Source organism: Aspergillus uvarum, assembly GCF_003184745.1.
Source record: "Aspergillus uvarum CBS 121591 unplaced genomic scaffold BO82scaffold_55, whole genome shotgun sequence".
NCBI classification, from domain to species: domain Eukaryota; kingdom Fungi; phylum Ascomycota; class Eurotiomycetes; order Eurotiales; family Aspergillaceae; genus Aspergillus; species Aspergillus uvarum.
In genome coordinates this window covers 128,488-146,110 of record NW_020291352.1, presented here as the reverse complement: position 1 = coordinate 146,110, position 17,623 = coordinate 128,488, and the positions used below count along the sequence as shown (strand labels likewise).

Here is a 17,623-nt window from a genome sequence, read left to right as displayed (position 1 = left end):
GTCCGGGGGTTCTCCTCTGGAAGTATGTATCTTCGGACTTGGATTGAGGATTACTGGGAAGCTGAAAAGAAGGGGGGTATATTGGCCCAAGAACTTAGAACTGAGGTTCAACAGGGAGCTGAAAGAAAGGGGGGTCCGGGGGTTCTCCCCCGGGAACGGACTGGAGGAGGATTGTATTGGGTGTAGTGGGATTGGGAGGGTTGATGGTTGTTTTAGAGGGCGTAGTTGTAGTTCTTGGATGGACACGATGGCGGTGAGATTCTGCCGCCATGATGTCTTCCTGGCCATCCAGTCGGTGAGGGGAGAAGTTATCGTTATCGTTATCGACATCGACATCGACATCGACAACAGCGTCCTTCGTTCGCTGCAAGTCAACGTCCACTCGGCTCATCATGTCAGCCCTCAACCGGAGTCTCTTCGGATTCCTCGCCCAATCCCTCCAAATCCACCACCGGTTCCTCGCCGGTCGCATCAGCCGCCCGGAGGAGACTCCGATCTACGTCATCGGCAACCCGTCGGCGGACGTGGACTCGATCATCTCCGCGCTGGTGTACGCCTACTTCGCCCATCCACGGCCTCACGTCCCCCTCATCAACCTCCCCGACGTGCCCTCCGGCTCAGAACTGCGACGTCTACGCCCGGAATTCCTCGAAGCCCTGCACCTAGCCACGCACCCCGTGGCCCCGACTGAGCAACCATGGGAGATTGAGGCGGACACCACCCCGGACCTCCTCCGCAGCCACCTGCTCACCGTCGCCGACTTCGCCGCCCACCTCGCCCAGTCCACGGTTGCTGACAACCTCCCCGCTGTCGACGCCGTCCTGGTCGACTGGAACGCGCTGCCCAACCGCTCCCCCTCCCCGAAAGGCCACGGCACGCTCCCGGGGCTCGAGGCGATCACCTTCAACGTCGTGGGCTGCATCGACCACCACGTCGACGAGGACTTCCTGCCGCCCATCGCGGCCGACCAACCGTTCCTCATCCAGCCCACGGGATCGTGTGTCTCGCTGGTCGTGAGCATGCTAGAACGAATGGGCCGGTGGACGCCGCACCCTCTCTCCTCCTCCTCCTCCACAACCCCACACAACCCAACCGCCGACCCCACTCCGGACGTCGAACTCACAACCGCCGCCGCGCACGAGCACCAACTCTCCAAACTCGCGCTCGCGCCCATCCTCATCGACACAGCCAACTTCACCGCGAAAGAGAAAGTCACCGACACCGACACGCTCTCCTACAGCTTCCTGCGCGCCAAGATCAATAGCACCAACTGCCAGCAGCAGTTAGGGTCAATCGCCGTAGGTATCTCGTCCGGCGAGAAGCTGTGGGACCACCACGCGTTCTACCGGCGGATCGCGACGGCCAAGGAAAACAGTCTGGAGCTATTGACGGTGGCGGAAGTGCTGGGGAGGGATTATAAGGAGTGGGTTGAGGTGCCTTCCTCCTCTTCCTCCTCCTCCTCTGGGGATGCTCCGGGGGGTAGTAGCAGTAGTAGTAGTAGTAGCAGTGGGGATAAAGACGCCGCCGCAATCAAGATCGGGATCTGCTCGGTCGTCAAATCCCTCCCCTGGGTGATCCGGAAGGCCAACAATTCCAACTCCAACTCCGCGCCCGAAGTGTTCCTGGACGAGCTGGACGCGTTTGCCCGCCAGCGGGGCTTGGATATCGTCGTGCTGATGACGGCGTTTGCAGGTCCGGCTCCTGCTTCCCCTTCTCCCTCGTCTTCTCCGGGGACGTCACCACGGAAGGAACGGTTCCACCGCGAGCTTTTCGTCGGGGTGCCCTTTTCAGTTGGCAAACGCAGGGATACCGCCGTCGCGGCGGCGGAGGCGTTCGTGCGGCGCGGCCGCAAGGCGCTGGGGCTGGAGAAGTGGCGGGCGCTGCTGGACGAGGACGAGGCGGTCGGGCAGGTGTGGTTGGATTGCGTGGCGCATGAGCATGAGCATGATCACCACCTCAAACACGGAAATATGTGGAAGGGGGTATGGGTGCAAGGCGATGTGACCAAGAGTCGGAAGCAGGTCGCGCCGTTGGTTAGGGAAGCGGTCTGCGCTGTCTAGTTTTGGCGGGATCTGGGGCGTTTTGACGGTGTATTGTATATATCCCTCTTACAGGTAGACAGAGCTATGATATAGTATGGTAGAGTATAGTATGATATAGTGTAGTAAAGTGTAGTATAAATCACTAGTTCCCTGAGGTTCATAGTAGATGAAAGTAGTAGAGTATAGTGTAGTATAAATCAATTACTCCCCTAGATCTATAGTATATTATATTATAGTATAGTATAGTATAGTATAGTAAGTCTCCTACTAATGCCCTAAGTTTTGATTAAAATGCAAAGATTCATGTGTGTATCTATGTGACCAGCCGTAGATCATTCAGACATCATACAATAGTACAAAGTACAAACAAACCGACACAAGAAGTACAGGTAAGGTGAGGTAAGTAAGGGGAGGTATGCAATGCAACGTTTTTGCTTGCTTGCTTGCGTGCTACAGAAACAAAAAAGAATCAGAACAAAAGCAAAGCCGAGTAACGCCGCACAATGGGAATTATGATTATATAATTCCGAAGTGAAGGGACACAACACAATCCCAGATTTCAGGATGCAAAGGGAGCAAGATTCCGAGCAGAACAAATAATAATGTACATCCTGCAGCTGTGAGAAACGTGCTGCAGAGTGTAGATGCAAGTACAGTGAGACAAATGCAAGGCGAAAAATGCAAAACCCACCCCTGGGGCTCAGACGATGCGATCTATGCTGGATGTAACCATCAAAGGTAGAAAAAGGATATGCATGTTTAGTTGGGTTGCACAGGATTGGAATGTAATGCAACAGCCGGGAGAAAGTCACTGAGGGAAGGTAAGGCCGCGATGGCTACTGCATCAGTAGCATTCCCATTCGCAGAACACACACCATCGCGCAACGCGGTCGGCGAGAACCAACCCCCGCCAGACACCCCGTTCCCCGATCTTGATGACCGTCTCCCACACGCTGCCATCCGCGGTGGCATCCGTCGCGGAGTCGGCCAGGCTGTTGGAGCTGATCATGTGGTCGGCTTTGCGCGTCAACCGCAGGATCTTGCCCGACGGAGACTGGATGGCCAGCTTGGCCGGCTTCTCTCGCCCAGACAGCGAGCGGCCGGAGGAGATGGCCGACGTGGAGGCCGAGAATTCGTTCGAGACGGCGGAGACGGACGATCCGCCCGCGGAGCTGGACACCATGCTCAAGGCACTGGCCGGCCGCGAGTAGACGGATGGCGACACCCGACCACCACTGACCCCGAGATCGCTGCCGCCCGGTTGGTAGGCGGACGAAGCGGGGTGTTGGCGCACGGCAAACACGAAGGTGTTGCTCACGGCCAGCTTGGCGCACTGGGGCTGGATGATGTATAGATCGTGCCGTTGGGCATGAGGGGTCGGATGGCGTAACACGAAGTCGTACGGCGGATTGTCTCCCGTGTGAATGATGGGAAGGGCAAGAGCCAAGGGATGGGGGATGTCTCGGCTGGAGTGCATGAGCCCCTTCTTGCCTGCATAGATTTTGACCATGCCTTGTCCCTCATCACCCGGTAAGACCGCCTTGACAGTGATTCGTTTCTGTCCGTTGATCCAGTCAGGCTGGACGAGAGCCCGTTTGCGCACGGTCTCTCCGTTCTCGAAGCAATCGCCATCCGCATCGCAGGCGAAGCCGGGCGCTTCGACTTCGGCGGCGCATTCGACGTCTGCAGGAACGAGAAGACGGATCTGCATGACCTCGAGTCCCTCGATACGGACCACGCTGGTGTCATAGTCTGGGAATTGCATGTTTAGCTTGAAGTACGGCGGGCAGGCGGCTGGAAGAGCCATCAGGACATCCGGCGAGATGGGTGGGCAGATGTGCTGCTCATGGGGTGAGAGCGGAAGGTGAGTGTAACAGATCTCTAGAGGACGCGCGAGGAAGTACCAGCTCTCGGCCACAGAAGCGTTGTTGGTGACGAATAGATTCCTTTGCGGATTAGTAGGACTGGCTAGAGAACAATCCATGATGCGCCATTCACCATCCACGAGGACTGAGTTCCACCAATGGTTCGCGCGTGCAACGCCGTCGTATTCGTGCAATTCTCCCGGGGTTTTTAGAAAACCTCGGATGACTTCAGCATGGAGACCAACGGCAGCACACATCTCCTTGACCAGAAACGCAACCTCTTGAGGGCTTCCCCGTTTCGTCTGTAGCACGCGTTTCAGGTCAATCCCAATCTCCTCAACCGGCTCATCCCAAGCAATCTTTTCGCTAACCCAGGTGAAGATAGCCCGCAACCGTTGAATATCACTCTTGTACGGACGACACACATATCCATGGGCAAGGCTAGCCGGATTCGTCATTGGTGGAAGACTGTTGACGAAGCGGGCGCTCTTGTCGACCAGACTAAGATTGAAGGAGCCAAAATTGTTGGGTTCGCTGATGGGCAACCCATCAATGCTTTCGTCACCTTCCGCGGTCTCATTGAGTTCCTCCACCGCGTAGATGACTGGGTGATCCATCATTTGACATCGCTCCGCTCTCTCAACCCGCTCATTGTGACTCGGAGAGCTGGCACGGTTAACATCACGCCTTACTTGCACCCAATCTATGGCAGAGGCACTTCCTGCATCCCGAGCCGAGTCCCGGCTAGATTGCAAGGCACGGATCGGCGAGACACCCCGCCCTTTGGAGGGGGAGAAAGTACCACCGCTTTGACCAACTGCAATGCTACTCCGAGCGTTAGCTGCTCCCGTCTTCGCGGACTCGAAGATTTTCTTGAAGAATCCTGGTTTTTTGGCCTTTGGAGTAGACAGACCCCCAAGTACTCCTGCGGTCTCTTCCGGTGCAGCTTGAGGGCCGGACCATGGAATGGCGGAAGACGCGCCCTGTCGGGAGGTATTGTGGCTTGAATGATATGAGATCCCTGTGAGTGGCGTCTCAGGTCTAGATACCCGGGATACATCGCTGAACCCTCGAGAGCGGAACGTATCAGTCGCCGTGTTTGGTCGTTCAGCTGGCGTGGTCCTCCTAGCGTAGCTTCCGGCACTTGTTGCGCTGAATCCACCAGCTGATGGACCGCTCATCACACTGAAATTGGTGCGCTCAGTACTTGCGGTGAGATTGGTGCTGATGCTTTGCACACCGCTCGAAGAAGTCGTGGTGCTCGACTTATTAGTGTAGCTGCGATTGAGCAGATCCTCACGGAGGTCCTGTCCTGATCGTCGTCCTCGAAGATATGGATACTGTGCCGGAATCGAATTATGTCGGCCATGGTACGGGGCGCCTCTTGGAGGAGGCGGTGGAGGCTCTTCGTCCTCCTCCGGCTGAATTTCCTCGGAGTCCTGTCGATTTTGTTCCTGCATCTGACGGAGGCGGCTCTCCATTCTTTGTACGTAGTTGTTCAGTTGCGGAGGGCCATCCGGATAGGGGTCATGCGTCCAAACGCTGTTCCTATGTTTCTGGCTACTAGGTTGTTGGTATTCCTTGTACCCGTCGAATCCCATGGATGTCACGGGTCGATTGGAAGTTCGCAAGGGTCGACTCTGACTCAATCCTTCGTAGGCATCTGGTGACCAGGGATTATTGAATAGTGGTTGTGGCTGAGGTTGTGGGGATGGTGAATGCGTGCTTCGAGACAGCCCCATATCCTCCAGAGAAGTCATCACATCCTCCATTGCATCACGGAGAGGAGAGGGCGTATGGCCGCGGCCTTCAGAATGGGCAGCAGGGGACGGTGTCCTGGGCATGGTAGCATAGCGGTTATTCATATCCAACCGCGATGGAACAAGAGGCCCAGGAGATGGCTGTCGATGTACCGCCACGCGATGCGGAGGCGGAGGCGGAGGCGGAGATTCTTCCCGTTCTTGCAGCTGTAAGGGCGAGATCTCTCGGGAAGATCGCCCGGGTATTGCTATACCGTGCCTGTCCGGGTATGGGGAGGGCATGTAGTCGTAGTCGGCTGGGATATGTGGGGACGCGGCATGAGATGGAGGAGTGGGATGCATTGTCGTTCGCACAGGGGGGATCAGTGGCATGTGAAGCTCAGGGTTGTCAGACGGGTACGGCGATACAGCTCGAGACGGCGGTCTGTTGCGGGGACTATCGGAAGGATAAGGTGATACTGCTCGAGACGGCGGTCTCATGCGGGGATTATACGGTGCCGGAGCGCTTGATGAGAGGAGCGGATCAGGCTCAGCTGGAGGACGAGGTGAAGCTGCGCGCGATGGAGGCCGCGACCGCGAGGGCGGCCTCGATACAGAGCTCCGATGCTTGACTGCGGTGGTTGGTGTTCGCAATGGTTTGACCTTTCCAGAAAGACTGCCATCCCGGGGTGGCGTTTGTGGTATAGAGCTTGCCATCACGGGGGACGACGACATGCCGCCACGAGACAGCTCGCCTGTTGGCGCCAGAGCTTCCCTATGGGCTTGAAAGGGTTTCCGGAAAACGGTCTTCGTCTTCTTCGGCGCCGAAGTAGGGTTCGTTATCGGAGACACGGTTGCGGAGATCATGGGGCTTGTCGATCTAGTCACAGGCACAAAGTCCTCCCCAAGGACCTCGACGAAGTTGGATGGGAACAGGCCCATCATGCGCCTGTCGCGCCGTAATCGACCCATCCACCATTGTCCATCGCCTGCGTTTAAGCATTCGATAAGATCACCTTCCACAAACCCCAGGTCACGTTTTGTCTCGCCTCCCCACGAGTATATGGCTCGACACCAGCATGGAAACCGGGCGGGGAGTTGGGGGGCGGCGGGCGCCATTGCGACTGCGGTTCCCCACGAACCTCCGACTGAATGGCGGCCGCGATCGGTATAGTGCGAGTCAATTAAAGATTAACTTAGGCTTGGTATCACTTCAATGGGGAAGAATATCCCTCGGGTGAATGAGGTGGAAGCGGACAATACAAGGCAACGACACGAGTTTAGTTCAAGGCGCGCTGTGGGTCAATCAAACAACGATAACGAGAACATCAAGAACAATGAGGTGGAGCTGCAAACCCAAGCATGGTACCTGCAAGCAAATGAGATGGAATGATGTATCAGATTCCAGGGGCAGTGGGCTATAGGAATGCGACGGGGAAGGAGACTGCTCTCATGCAGCAGTCCTGGGGAAGCAGGGCGCCTCGGTCATAACAGGGAGGGAGAAAGACCGAGAACACCGCGGGAGAAAGGGTGTGGGTGGGGAGGGGGAGGGGGAAATGTGACGAACGCAAAAGAGCGAGTAGGAGAAGACGAATATCAAAGAGGAAGAGCAGAAGCAAAAGCGAGAGTGAATGGGTGAAAGCGGATCTCGAGAGGGCGGAGGGAGAGAGGATCGATCGAGAGGAGAGAGAGAGAGAGAAAGAGACAGAGGGACGACGGGAGCTGAAGTGAACGGTGAGGCCCGATTGATGTTTTGGTGTTTACGTGGGCACCCGATCGGGTTTAGTGTGCGGCTTATCGATAAGCTTATTGCGCACTGTCCCCGTGGTTCAATTCGCCGCCGTCGGTTTCATTTATTCGCCTCCAGCTTCTTTTCGTCTCTGGTTCCCCTGATTGTTGCTTAACGTCTTATCTACGATCCATGGTTCGTTCCTCGTGCTCCACTAAGCTTGTCTAAGACCATAACACCATCAGGGGTCCAGGCTTTCAATCCAGGCCAAGCGAAGCAAGCACCGCGTCGTTGTTTTCGAAACTCGTACCACAAACACTGAACCTGGAACACTGAGTGAGCCCTGAAAGTAATTACACTATCAGACTGCTGGTACGAAAAGGGAAGAAAGGCTGGAAAACAACCCATTATGCAGCATTTATCCTGCTCGGACCGGAGATGACGCGCAACGAGTCCTTGTTCGCTACCTTGATCGGTGCTTGTTCAAAACCTATATCTGGAGCAAATCGCACAACAGCCACTGAGCTCATGTGCTAAACGTTGCGCATGCCTGGCTAGGCAGGAATGCTGCCAATGTTGCTCAATTTGCGGGCGCGAATCAACCACATGGAAGTCTCTCTGACAAACACGTCATGAGACAAGCCTGAAGCTTCGAGAGCAGTCTTCTGATCGTCTTGTGTCTCCTACTGCTGGTGCTTTAGCTTTGGCCTCTTTTCAAGAGCTTGTTGCGAAAAACGAATTTTTGCCGTTGGTACTTGGACTAGGGTCTTCAAGAATGCTGATTATATATTCCTGTGTCCGGTCTATTATCGTTACTCGTTTAGCCTTCATTGCAAGAAAGATATATATTTTGATGCTTCGCAGTCACAAATCGACCCTATCAGGGAGCAGCCGGCTCTGTACGGCTGCAACCGTGTGCAATCGTTGATGTTGACCAAGTTTGATTAGAGAGAAACTCTAGATTCCCATGGCATGAGCCTGAAAGTCAATTATATTGCCAATCTCCGAAGCTAAGTAAATGGACCTGCACCTCTCATTCGGCACTTTGGTATCGGGCTCATTGCAGTACGATGTAGTGACCAGAAATCCGGACCTTTTCTTCAGGACCAACAAGGTACAGAGACGATGTTCTAGTGATGTGTCATTTATACAGCTCAGTTTGGCATGTGGCACATTAGTGCTGTCGAATGATTATGGTGCCTGATGTGAGCTGTCACACAGAGATTTTAAACTTATCTGTGACACACTAACATTAGTCACCTCAAAGGGTTGTGTTGACCCTACATTCAATTGAAACTGCTGCCGGTTTTCTTTAATCAAAGGGGGGCATTTAAGAGATACACTGGGGAAGCAAGACCTCGACCTTGGACATCCCCACAAAAAACTATACAGGGAGGCAGAAGTCATTGGGACTAAAGACCAAACATTAATGTCATCCGTGAAGGCGAGTTTATGACGCCAGCTTAATGAGACGAGAGAAGATGTTTACCAGGTGCACAGAACGGTATGCTCAGTCTGGGTCAATAGAGGCTGTCTTGATCAGAAACAGAAAATCCCTTTAACAAACGACGACCCCGTCATGGCCGATGTGAAGGTCTAAAGAAGTCGACAGGACAAAGGCAGGTGGCAGTTACCGGTGTCGATTAATCTCTTTCTAATCTCTTCCTTGCCCATCTTCTCCCTCGTGGTTCAACGACCATCATACTTGGCAACCAGCACAAATTGAGCTATAAGTCTTCGGATATCGATTCCAGCAGCTTCCCGGGAAAGTGACTTTTCGAGGAATTTTGAGATGGCGAATTTAACCTATCCGGCCACTGAGGGGTGGAGAAACTCGGGTGCCTAGGGGTTGGAATACCTACTCACAATGAGCAAGAATGGTATTTTCTATGAGCTGCTGATGACTATGTCACGTACTCATCGAGGAAGGTTTAAACGCTGAGCATAGTTTGGTCTTGATATGAACCGTCATATTATGACCATGAAGTCTCAGAGACTGCTTACTCTAGAACAAGCAATCCCTTCTCTGGGTTGTCTCATCGTGGCTGTCTGGGCCAAGCTCATGACGGGCGGGTTATTGGATATCGTAATCATGATTCGAGGGTTGGCTTTGGTCATGACATCAATAAGCCTTGCTAGTGACATTCCACGCCTCTGATACAGTCCATCGATCGATCATAACTTCTGGCGGTGTCAACAAAGCAAGGCTGGTAAGCTCACCGTCAAGGCACGCACCCTCAGGTTTTAGGCATGTTTCCCGGTAAGCTCCACAGATTCCGCCAAGCCAGAAATCTTACGGCCTGTGCCGTGGAATTTTGTGTCTCATGCTCCATAAGGAAGTAAAGCGAGGGAAGAAAGGAGGGAAGAGGAGTCGGAGAGGAGAGAAGAGGAGCGGACAGAAGAAGGTAGTAGTGATGGTGCAAACAATCGAAAGAAGGCATAGACACGTGATTGTATGCAAGCACCGCGGGTGTGGTTCGTGGAGGTGGCTGTTGATCGTCGCCAAATACGGTTTCAACGACTTTCCTCTGTCGGAACATACTTGCTTCCTCCAAGGCTCTTTCTTTGTCTTTTCCTATCCCCCGCGCAGAACCATCCATCAGTGGCCACGATGCGATCACTGGACCCTGAACTTGGCTGCCTACGCTGGTTAACCATCCATGGAAGCCGTGGAAGCAGGGGTTAAGACAATGGTACCTCACCCCTTGACGATCATGCTGCAAGTGTGCTGGTGCACGGAGCCACATACATTTCCTGCCGAGGGTAATTTGCTAAGTCTAGAATTCTCTATACTTGGAAGTATGGAGTCCCCACCAGCCCCCTCGGATAGGGATACTAATCGACCCACAGTAACGGTGGCATCGGCTTACGGCTCCTTCAGTTGCAAATGATATCCAGCGATAGGGTCTTAACCATGAGGGGCAAAAGGCGTACCATACAGGATTCGAGAACAATCCTGTCACTCGCTGCTGACCTCATGATTTGCTGAATATGTGGCAATGCTACGCACTGGGGTCAACGCGATGGCATCAATGCTCAGAAGTCGGCCCCCTAGATGCGCAGGGAATGCATCTTAACCAGTTCTGAACATGCCGCAGATGAGACACGCTCCCCCCACTCTGGGATGTCGGGCAATTCTATCTCTGTATAAAGCTTGCTGCCCTTCAACATGGGACCAACAAGTGTGGTGATTTCTCGCCCAAGAACCAAATTCTGTTGGTGAAGAATACGCCGCTCCCAACGATGGAGGGCCCATACCGCGTTTATCTCTTTGGAGATCAGACCAGCGACTTCGAAGCAGGTCTGCGTCGTCTTATCCAAGCCAAAAACAATACGATTGTTCAGTCTTTCTTCCAACAAGCCTTTTACGCGCTACGGCAGGAGATCTCGAAGCTGCCACCCGCCCAACGCAAATTATTTCCCCGATGCACAAGCCTTATAGATCTGCTCGCCAGATACCGTGAATCGGGACCGAGCCCTGTCCTCGAGAGCGCCTTCACATGTATTTATCAGTTGGGGTCTTTTATCAAGTAAGTGTGGTTGTTTCCAGTTTCACGGCGGTCGCTCTAATATGCCTCAAGCTATTATGGAGACCTGGGAAATGCATACCCGTCAGAGGGCTGCCAGCTGGTCGGATTGTGTACAGGGCTTCTCAGCTGTGCAGCTGTGAGTGCATCGAAAAACGTCGGAGAGCTCCTGCCCGCTGCAGTGGAAGCAGTTGTAGTTGCCCTGCGGCTCGGACTATGTGTCTTGCGTGTTCGAGAGCTTGTCGACTCTGAAGCAAGTTCCTCGTCATGGTCCGTTTTGGTTTCAGGACTGAGCGAGGAAAGCGCGTCTAGTTTGATCGAAGAGTATAGCATCAAAACGGTAAGACTAGTGGATCTAAACGTCACCAAAGTACTAACCTTTGTAGGCAATCCCTCCGTCCTCAAAGCCTTACATCAGCGCAGTGAGCTCCAATGGAGTCACGATCAGCGCGCCACCCCTTGTTCTTGACGCATTCATCGAGAAGGGTCTTGCAGGGAACTACAAACACACTAGAGTGCTGATCCACGGGCCTTACCATGCTCCGCATTTATACGACAGCAGAGACGTGGACCGGATTCTGGAATCATTCCCTGAAGAGCGACTCGGACATTACACCACACACACTCCTGTGTTGTCCAGCAACACTGGGACACCTATCGAGGCCAGCAAGATCAAAGAGGTTCTGCAGGTTGCAATTGAAGAAATCCTATTGCGTCGACTCTGCTGGGATAGGGTCACAGAATCATGCATTTCAATCGTTGAATCAGCGAACAGCCAGTCATGCCAACTTATCCCTATCTCTACTAGTGCCACCCAAAGCCTTCATACTGCTTTCAAGAAGGCCGGAGTCGCCAATATCTCAATCGAGACCGGAATCGGTGATGTATCCACAACTGCAGACAAGGCTAATCTGAGCGGAAAGACCGAATGCTCCAAAATCGCCATCATTGGTATGTCGGGTCGGTTTCCCGACTCCGAAAGTCCGGAGGCGTTCTGGGAAATTCTGCAGAAGGGCCTTGATGTACACCGGAAGGTTCCTGCTGATCGTTGGGATGTTGATGCGCATTATGACGAGACTGGCGCCAGACGAAACACGAGCAGAGTACAGTACGGTTGCTGGATCAAAGAACCTGGACTATTTGACCCACGGTTCTTCAACATGTCGCCAAGAGAAGCCCTCCAGGCTGACCCGGCTCAGCGCCTTGCTCTACTGACAGCCTACGAAGCTCTTGAGATGGCTGGTTTCATTCCCGATAGTTCTCCATCAACCCAGAGAGACCGTGTCGGAATATTCTACGGAATGACTAGTGATGACTATCGTGAGATCAACAGTGGTCAAGATATTGATACCTACTTCATCCCGGGTGGCAATCGTGCCTTCACCCCTGGCCGGATCAATTATTTCTTCAAATTCAGTGGCCCGAGTGTCAGCATCGATACAGCGTGCTCATCCAGTCTTGCAGCTATTCATATGGCTTGTAATTCTATCTGGAGGAACGATTGTGACGCCGCCATTGCGGGTGGTGTCAATATCTTGACCAACCCGGACAATCACGCTGGTTTGGATCGTGGGCATTTCCTGTCCACTAGGGGTAATTGCAACACGTTTGATGACGGCGCGGATGGGTATTGCAGAGCCGATGGTGTTGGTACCATTGTGCTGAAACGACTTGAGGATGCAGTAGCAGATAACGACCCAATCATCGGCATCATCAACGGGGCATACACCAACCACTCTGCGGAGTCGGTCTCGATCACCCGCCCCCACGTGGGAGCCCAAGCTTTCATCTTTAATAAATTGCTTAACGAAGCGAATGTCGACCCGAAGGATGTTAGCTACATTGAAATGCACGGTACAGGCACACAGGCAGGAGATGCGGTCGAGATGCAGTCTGTTCTCGATGTCTTTGCCCCTGACTACCGCCGTGGCCCCACGCAATCCCTTCACCTGGGCTCTGCAAAATCCAATATCGGACATGGCGAGTCCGCTTCCGGGGTAACAGCACTTGTCAAGGTCCTCATGATGATGAGAGAAAACCAGATCCCACCTCACTGCGGTATCAAGAACAAGATCAACCATAACTTCCCCACTGATTTCGCGAAGCGTAATGTTCATATTGCATTCCAGCCCACTCCCTGGAACCGGCCAGCTTCTGGAAAGCGCCGCGCCTTTGTTAATAACTTCTCTGCCGCTGGTGGCAACACCGCCCTTCTGATCGAAGATGGGCCGATCCCTGAGACGACTAGTCAGGACTCTCGATCATTTCATGTTGTTGCAGTCTCGGCTCGGTCCCAGAGTGCTTTGAAAAACAACGTCAACTCTCTAATCAAGTACTTGGACTCCTACACCAACTCATTCGGAGTTAAAGAGTCTGAGTTCGTTCCCAACGTGGCTTACACCACCACTGCTCGCAGGATTCACCATCCCTTCAGAATCACCGCTGTTGGCTCGACTTTGCTGAGTCTGCGCGACTCTTTGCATGCTGCCGCTCAGCGCGAGACATTTACAGCTGTCCCAGCCAAGACTCCGGGCATTGGCTTTGTCTTCACCGGTCAAGGAGCTCAATACACCGGAATGGGCAAAGAGCTATACAAAAGTTGCTCTTCATTCCGGGACACAATTGAGCATTTTGATTGCATTGCACAGAGTCAAGGCTTGCCTTCTATTCTATCTCTTGTCGATGGTACTACGCCTGTCGAAGAGTTGAGCCCAGTGGTTGTGCAGGTTGGCACATGCTGCGTCCAGATGGCCCTGGTCAGCTACTGGAGTTCTTTGGGCGTCAGACCGGCTTTTGTTCTTGGCCACAGTCTTGGAGACTATGCCGCCCTGAACGCTGCTGGCATCCTGTCAACAAGTGATGCAATTTACCTATGTGGACGCCGCGCCCAATTGCTCACGGAGAAATGCGAGGTCGGAACCCACTCCATGCTGGCAATCAGGGCTTCACTTGCCGAGATCAAGCACTTCCTCAAGGATAACGTTCACACGATCGCCTGTGTCAATGCTCCGGCCGAGACTGTCATCAGTGGCCTTGCCTCGGACATCGAGGCCTTGGCCCAGAAATGCTCGACCGAGAACGTCAAAGCAACCAAGCTACGGGTCCCGTACGCGTTCCACTCCCCGCAGGTTGACCCTATTTTGGACACATTCGAGGCTATTGCGCAGGGGGTCACATTCCACAAACCGACAACTCCCTTCGTCTCGGCCCTGCTTGGCGAAGTCATTACAGAGGCTAATGCTCATGTTCTCGGAGCTAAATACCTCAAGGACCATTGTCGGGGCACAGTCAACTTCCTTGGCGCTCTCGAAGCTATTAGGCACGCGAAATTGGCCGATGACAAGACTCTGTGGGTTGAACTCGGTTCTCACACCATTTGCTCGGGGATGATTAAGGCAACACTGGGCCCCCAGGTGACCACCGTTGCCTCTCTTCGACGAGAGGAGGACACATGGAAGGTTCTTTCAAACAGCATGTCATCACTGCACTTGGCGGGTATTGATCTAAACTGGAAGCAGTACCATCAGGACTTCAGCTCCTCCCATCAAGTTCTGCGACTCCCTGCCTACAACTGGGACCTCAAAAATTATTGGATCCCGTACACCAATAATTTCTGTCTGTCTAAGGGAGCGCCTGTGGCAGCCATCGAGGCTGTGCCAAAGTACGAGTATCTCACCAGTGCAGCTCAAAAGGTCGTCGAAACGAAAGATGAAGGGGACACATCCACTGTGGTTGTTGAGAATGACCTTGACTATCCGGAGCTCCGACGCGTTATTCAAGGACACAAAGTGAACGGTGCCAATCTCTGCCCATCAGTAAGTGCTCGTTATGTTTGCAATCTTGTCTTTTCACAGCCGCGCTAACCGCTGATACAGTCTCTCTATGCCGACATTGCTCAAACGCTTGCAGAGTACTTGATCAACAAGTATAAGCCGGAGTTCAAGGACGTCGGTCTTGATGTGGCCGACGTGTCTGTACCCAAGACACTTATAGCGAAAGGTGGCCAGCAGCTTTTCAGAATTTCTGCAACCGCTACCTGGGCGCAGCAACGTGTGGCAATTCAGATTTACTCGGTCACCCCTGAAGGAAAGAAGACTGCTGAACATGCAACATGCACAGTGAAGTTCTTTGATTGCGCTGCTACAGAGAAAGAGTGGAAGCGCATGTCCTACCTTATCAAGAGGAGTATTGAACGTCTGCAAGAAATCGCGGAGAACGGAGAAGCGCACAGGCTCCAGCGGGGCATGGTATACAAGCTCTTCGCTACTTTGGTTGACTACGACGACAACTTCAAATCGATCCGCGAAGTCATTCTGGATAGCGACAATCACGAAGCCACTGCAAGGGTCAAGTTTGAAGCTCCGGCAGGAGACTTCCACAGGAATCCGTTCTGGATCGACAGTTTTGGGCACTTGTCGGGTTTCATAATGAACGCCAGTGACGGCACAGACTCCAAGTCGCAAGTTTTTGTGAACCATGGCTGGGACTCGATGCGCTGTCTGAAGAAGTTCTCCAAAGACGCCACGTACAGGACCTACGTCAGAATGCAGCCCTGGCAGAACTCCATATGGGCTGGTGATGTCTACGTCTTTGAGGGTGACGAGATTATCGCTGTTTATGGATCTGTTCAAGTAAGTCCCATTGATGTGCAGCCATATTTGCAGGAAGCTAATCTGACTTCAAACAGTTCCAAGCCTTGCCTCGTAAGATTCTCGACACTGTGCTTCCGCCCGCCGGAGCTGCGAAGGCCTCCGCCCCCGTTCGTCCTACTGCAAGTGTGATTCAGAAGCCCGTGCCTGCTGCAGGTAGCAAGACCCGTGCTAAAGCTCCTACACCCACGAAATCACTCCTGAAGTCAAGTGGACCCAGTGTTATCGTGCGGGCACTCAGCATACTTGCAGCTGAAGTAGGCCTCTCCGAGTCGGAGATCTCGGACGACTTGGTCTTCGCCGATTACGGGGTGGACTCTTTGCTATCTCTGAACATCACCGGACGGTACCGTGAAGAGCTGAACATTGATCTGGACTCGTCGGTCTTCATCGACCAGCCGACCGTCAAGGACTTCAAGCGATTGATAGCTCAGATCAGCCCTTCGGAAAGCAGCGACGGGTCAACCAGTGATCCAGAGTCCAGCTTCTCCTTCAACGATGGTTCGGACGAGTCGGGTCTTAGCTCTCCGGTAGTTGCCTCTCCTCCAAACGAGAAGGAGATGGTGATGGAAGTCGACCAGCATGCTACCATGAAGGAGATCCGTGCGATCATCGCGGATGAAATTGGTGTGACTGAGGATGAGCTCAAGGCGGACGAGAATTTGGGTGAGATGGGAATGGATTCCCTTCTCTCCCTCAATGTCCTGGGTAGGATCCGTGAAACACTGGACATGGATCTCCCAGGCGAGTTCTTTATCGAGCATCAAACCCTCGAGGAGGTCGAGACTGCTCTCGACCTGAAGCCTAAGGCCGCACCGATCCCGGAGCCTATAAGACTTCCGGAGGTTTTGCCGACGATGAAGTCGAACATCAGTGTACGTGCTGCTCAACACCCCCCGGCAACCTCAATTGTACTACAGGGAAATCCCAAGACTGCTACGCAGTCACTGTTCCTGTTCCCTGATGGCTCCGGCTCGGCCACATCTTACGCAACGATTCCGCGGGTTGGTCCCGACGTCTGTGTCTACGGGCTCAACTGCCCCTACATGAAGACGCCAGAGAACTTGAAGTTCCCTCTTCAAGAGCTTACATTCCCTTATCTTGCCGAAGTCCGGCGCAGACAGCCCAAGGGCCCTTACAACTTTGGCGGTTGGTCGGCTGGCGGTATTTGCGCCTACGATGCTGCTCGCTACCTGATTCTCGAAGAAGGCGAACGAGTTGACCGTCTCCTCCTTCTCGATTCCCCCTTCCCCATTGGACTGGAGAAGCTTCCGCCACGGTTGTATCGGTTCTTTGATTCGATCGGATTCTTTGGCGAAGGCAGATCCGCGCCTCCGGCCTGGCTCCTCCCTCACTTCTTGGCGTTCATCGATTCCCTTGATGCGTATCGCGCGGCACCGCTCCCCTTCGATGATCCTAGATGGGCCAGCAAGATGCCCAAGGTCTTCCTTATCTGGGCGAAGGATGGTGTCTGTAACAAACCCGATGATCCACGTCCGGAGCCCGCTGCTGACGGCAGTCCTGATCCGCGCGAGATGATTTGGCTCTTGAACAACCGTACCGACCTCGGCCCCAACAAGTGGGACACGCTCGTGGGGCCGAACAACGTCGGCGGCATCACGATCATGGAAGAAGCGAATCACTTCACCATGACCCTGGGCACGAAGGCCAAGGAGCTGTCCAACTTCATTGGCGAAGCTTTGGCGAACTAGAATGACTGGATGCTTGCATTGTTTTGCAAATAATAAATACCTCTTGCTGTTTGTTACCCTAGATAGTACTGATATGCTTTGCTGGTCACGATTTTGTATTGGTTAGTCCCTAATGGAAGTACATGATCTTACCTAGGCGTGCTCGTTTCTCATTGTGAACTTCACAGAGTACTATTAAGGTAGCTTGCAGCATACGACGTTCCGTCTCAACCGACGTACTAGTTTGGATCGGTATCATTTTGTTCGTATGCCAGCCATACTTAAGATCGCCTCATCGCCTTCTATGTGTATGGGCAGCGCAAGAAGACAGTAGAGCGAGCAGTCCGAACTTCAGTACCTCCCATCCTCCTCCTCCTATCT

The 17,623-nt window shown here is 53.4% G+C and overlaps 4 protein-coding genes across 4 annotated transcripts; 3 read left to right on the top strand and 1 right to left on the bottom strand.

Moving 5' to 3' along the window:
* The first annotated feature begins 342 nt into the window (after positions 1 to 342).
* BO82DRAFT_357238 (putative exopolyphosphatase) lies at positions 343 to 2,160 on the top strand. Its single transcript, XM_025635968.1, has one exon. The coding sequence runs from the start codon at positions 393 to 395 to the stop codon at positions 2,058 to 2,060; it is 1,668 nt and encodes a 555-aa protein (XP_025488720.1). The 5' UTR covers positions 343 to 392; the 3' UTR covers positions 2,061 to 2,160.
* Positions 2,161 to 2,886: 726 nt separating this feature from the next.
* On the bottom strand, positions 2,887 to 6,765 carry BO82DRAFT_342412 (putative SH3 domain protein (Cyk3); the record flags this gene model as incomplete). Its single annotated transcript, XM_025633582.1, has 2 exons — positions 2,887 to 5,963; positions 6,105 to 6,765. The coding sequence occupies 2 exons, from the start codon at positions 6,763 to 6,765 to the stop codon at positions 2,887 to 2,889; spliced, it is 3,738 nt and encodes a 1,245-aa protein (XP_025488719.1).
* A 2,437-nt stretch (positions 6,766 to 9,202) lies between these two features.
* On the top strand, positions 9,203 to 9,642 carry BO82DRAFT_357236 (uncharacterized protein). The gene is made up of 2 exons (XM_025635967.1): positions 9,203 to 9,233; positions 9,293 to 9,642. Exon 2 carries the CDS (start codon positions 9,357 to 9,359, stop codon positions 9,531 to 9,533), a length of 177 nt encoding a protein of 58 aa, XP_025488718.1. The 5' UTR covers positions 9,203 to 9,233; positions 9,293 to 9,356; the 3' UTR covers positions 9,534 to 9,642.
* Positions 9,643 to 10,618: 976 nt separating this feature from the next.
* On the top strand, positions 10,619 to 17,382 carry pksP (polyketide synthase alb1; the record flags this gene model as incomplete). Its single annotated transcript, XM_025640178.1, has 5 exons — positions 10,619 to 10,905; positions 10,957 to 11,242; positions 11,289 to 14,717; positions 14,778 to 15,533; positions 15,590 to 17,382. The coding sequence occupies 5 exons, from the start codon at positions 10,619 to 10,621 to the stop codon at positions 17,261 to 17,263; spliced, it is 6,432 nt and encodes a 2,143-aa protein (XP_025488717.1). The 3' UTR covers positions 17,264 to 17,382.
* Between the last annotated feature and the right edge of the window lie 241 nt (positions 17,383 to 17,623).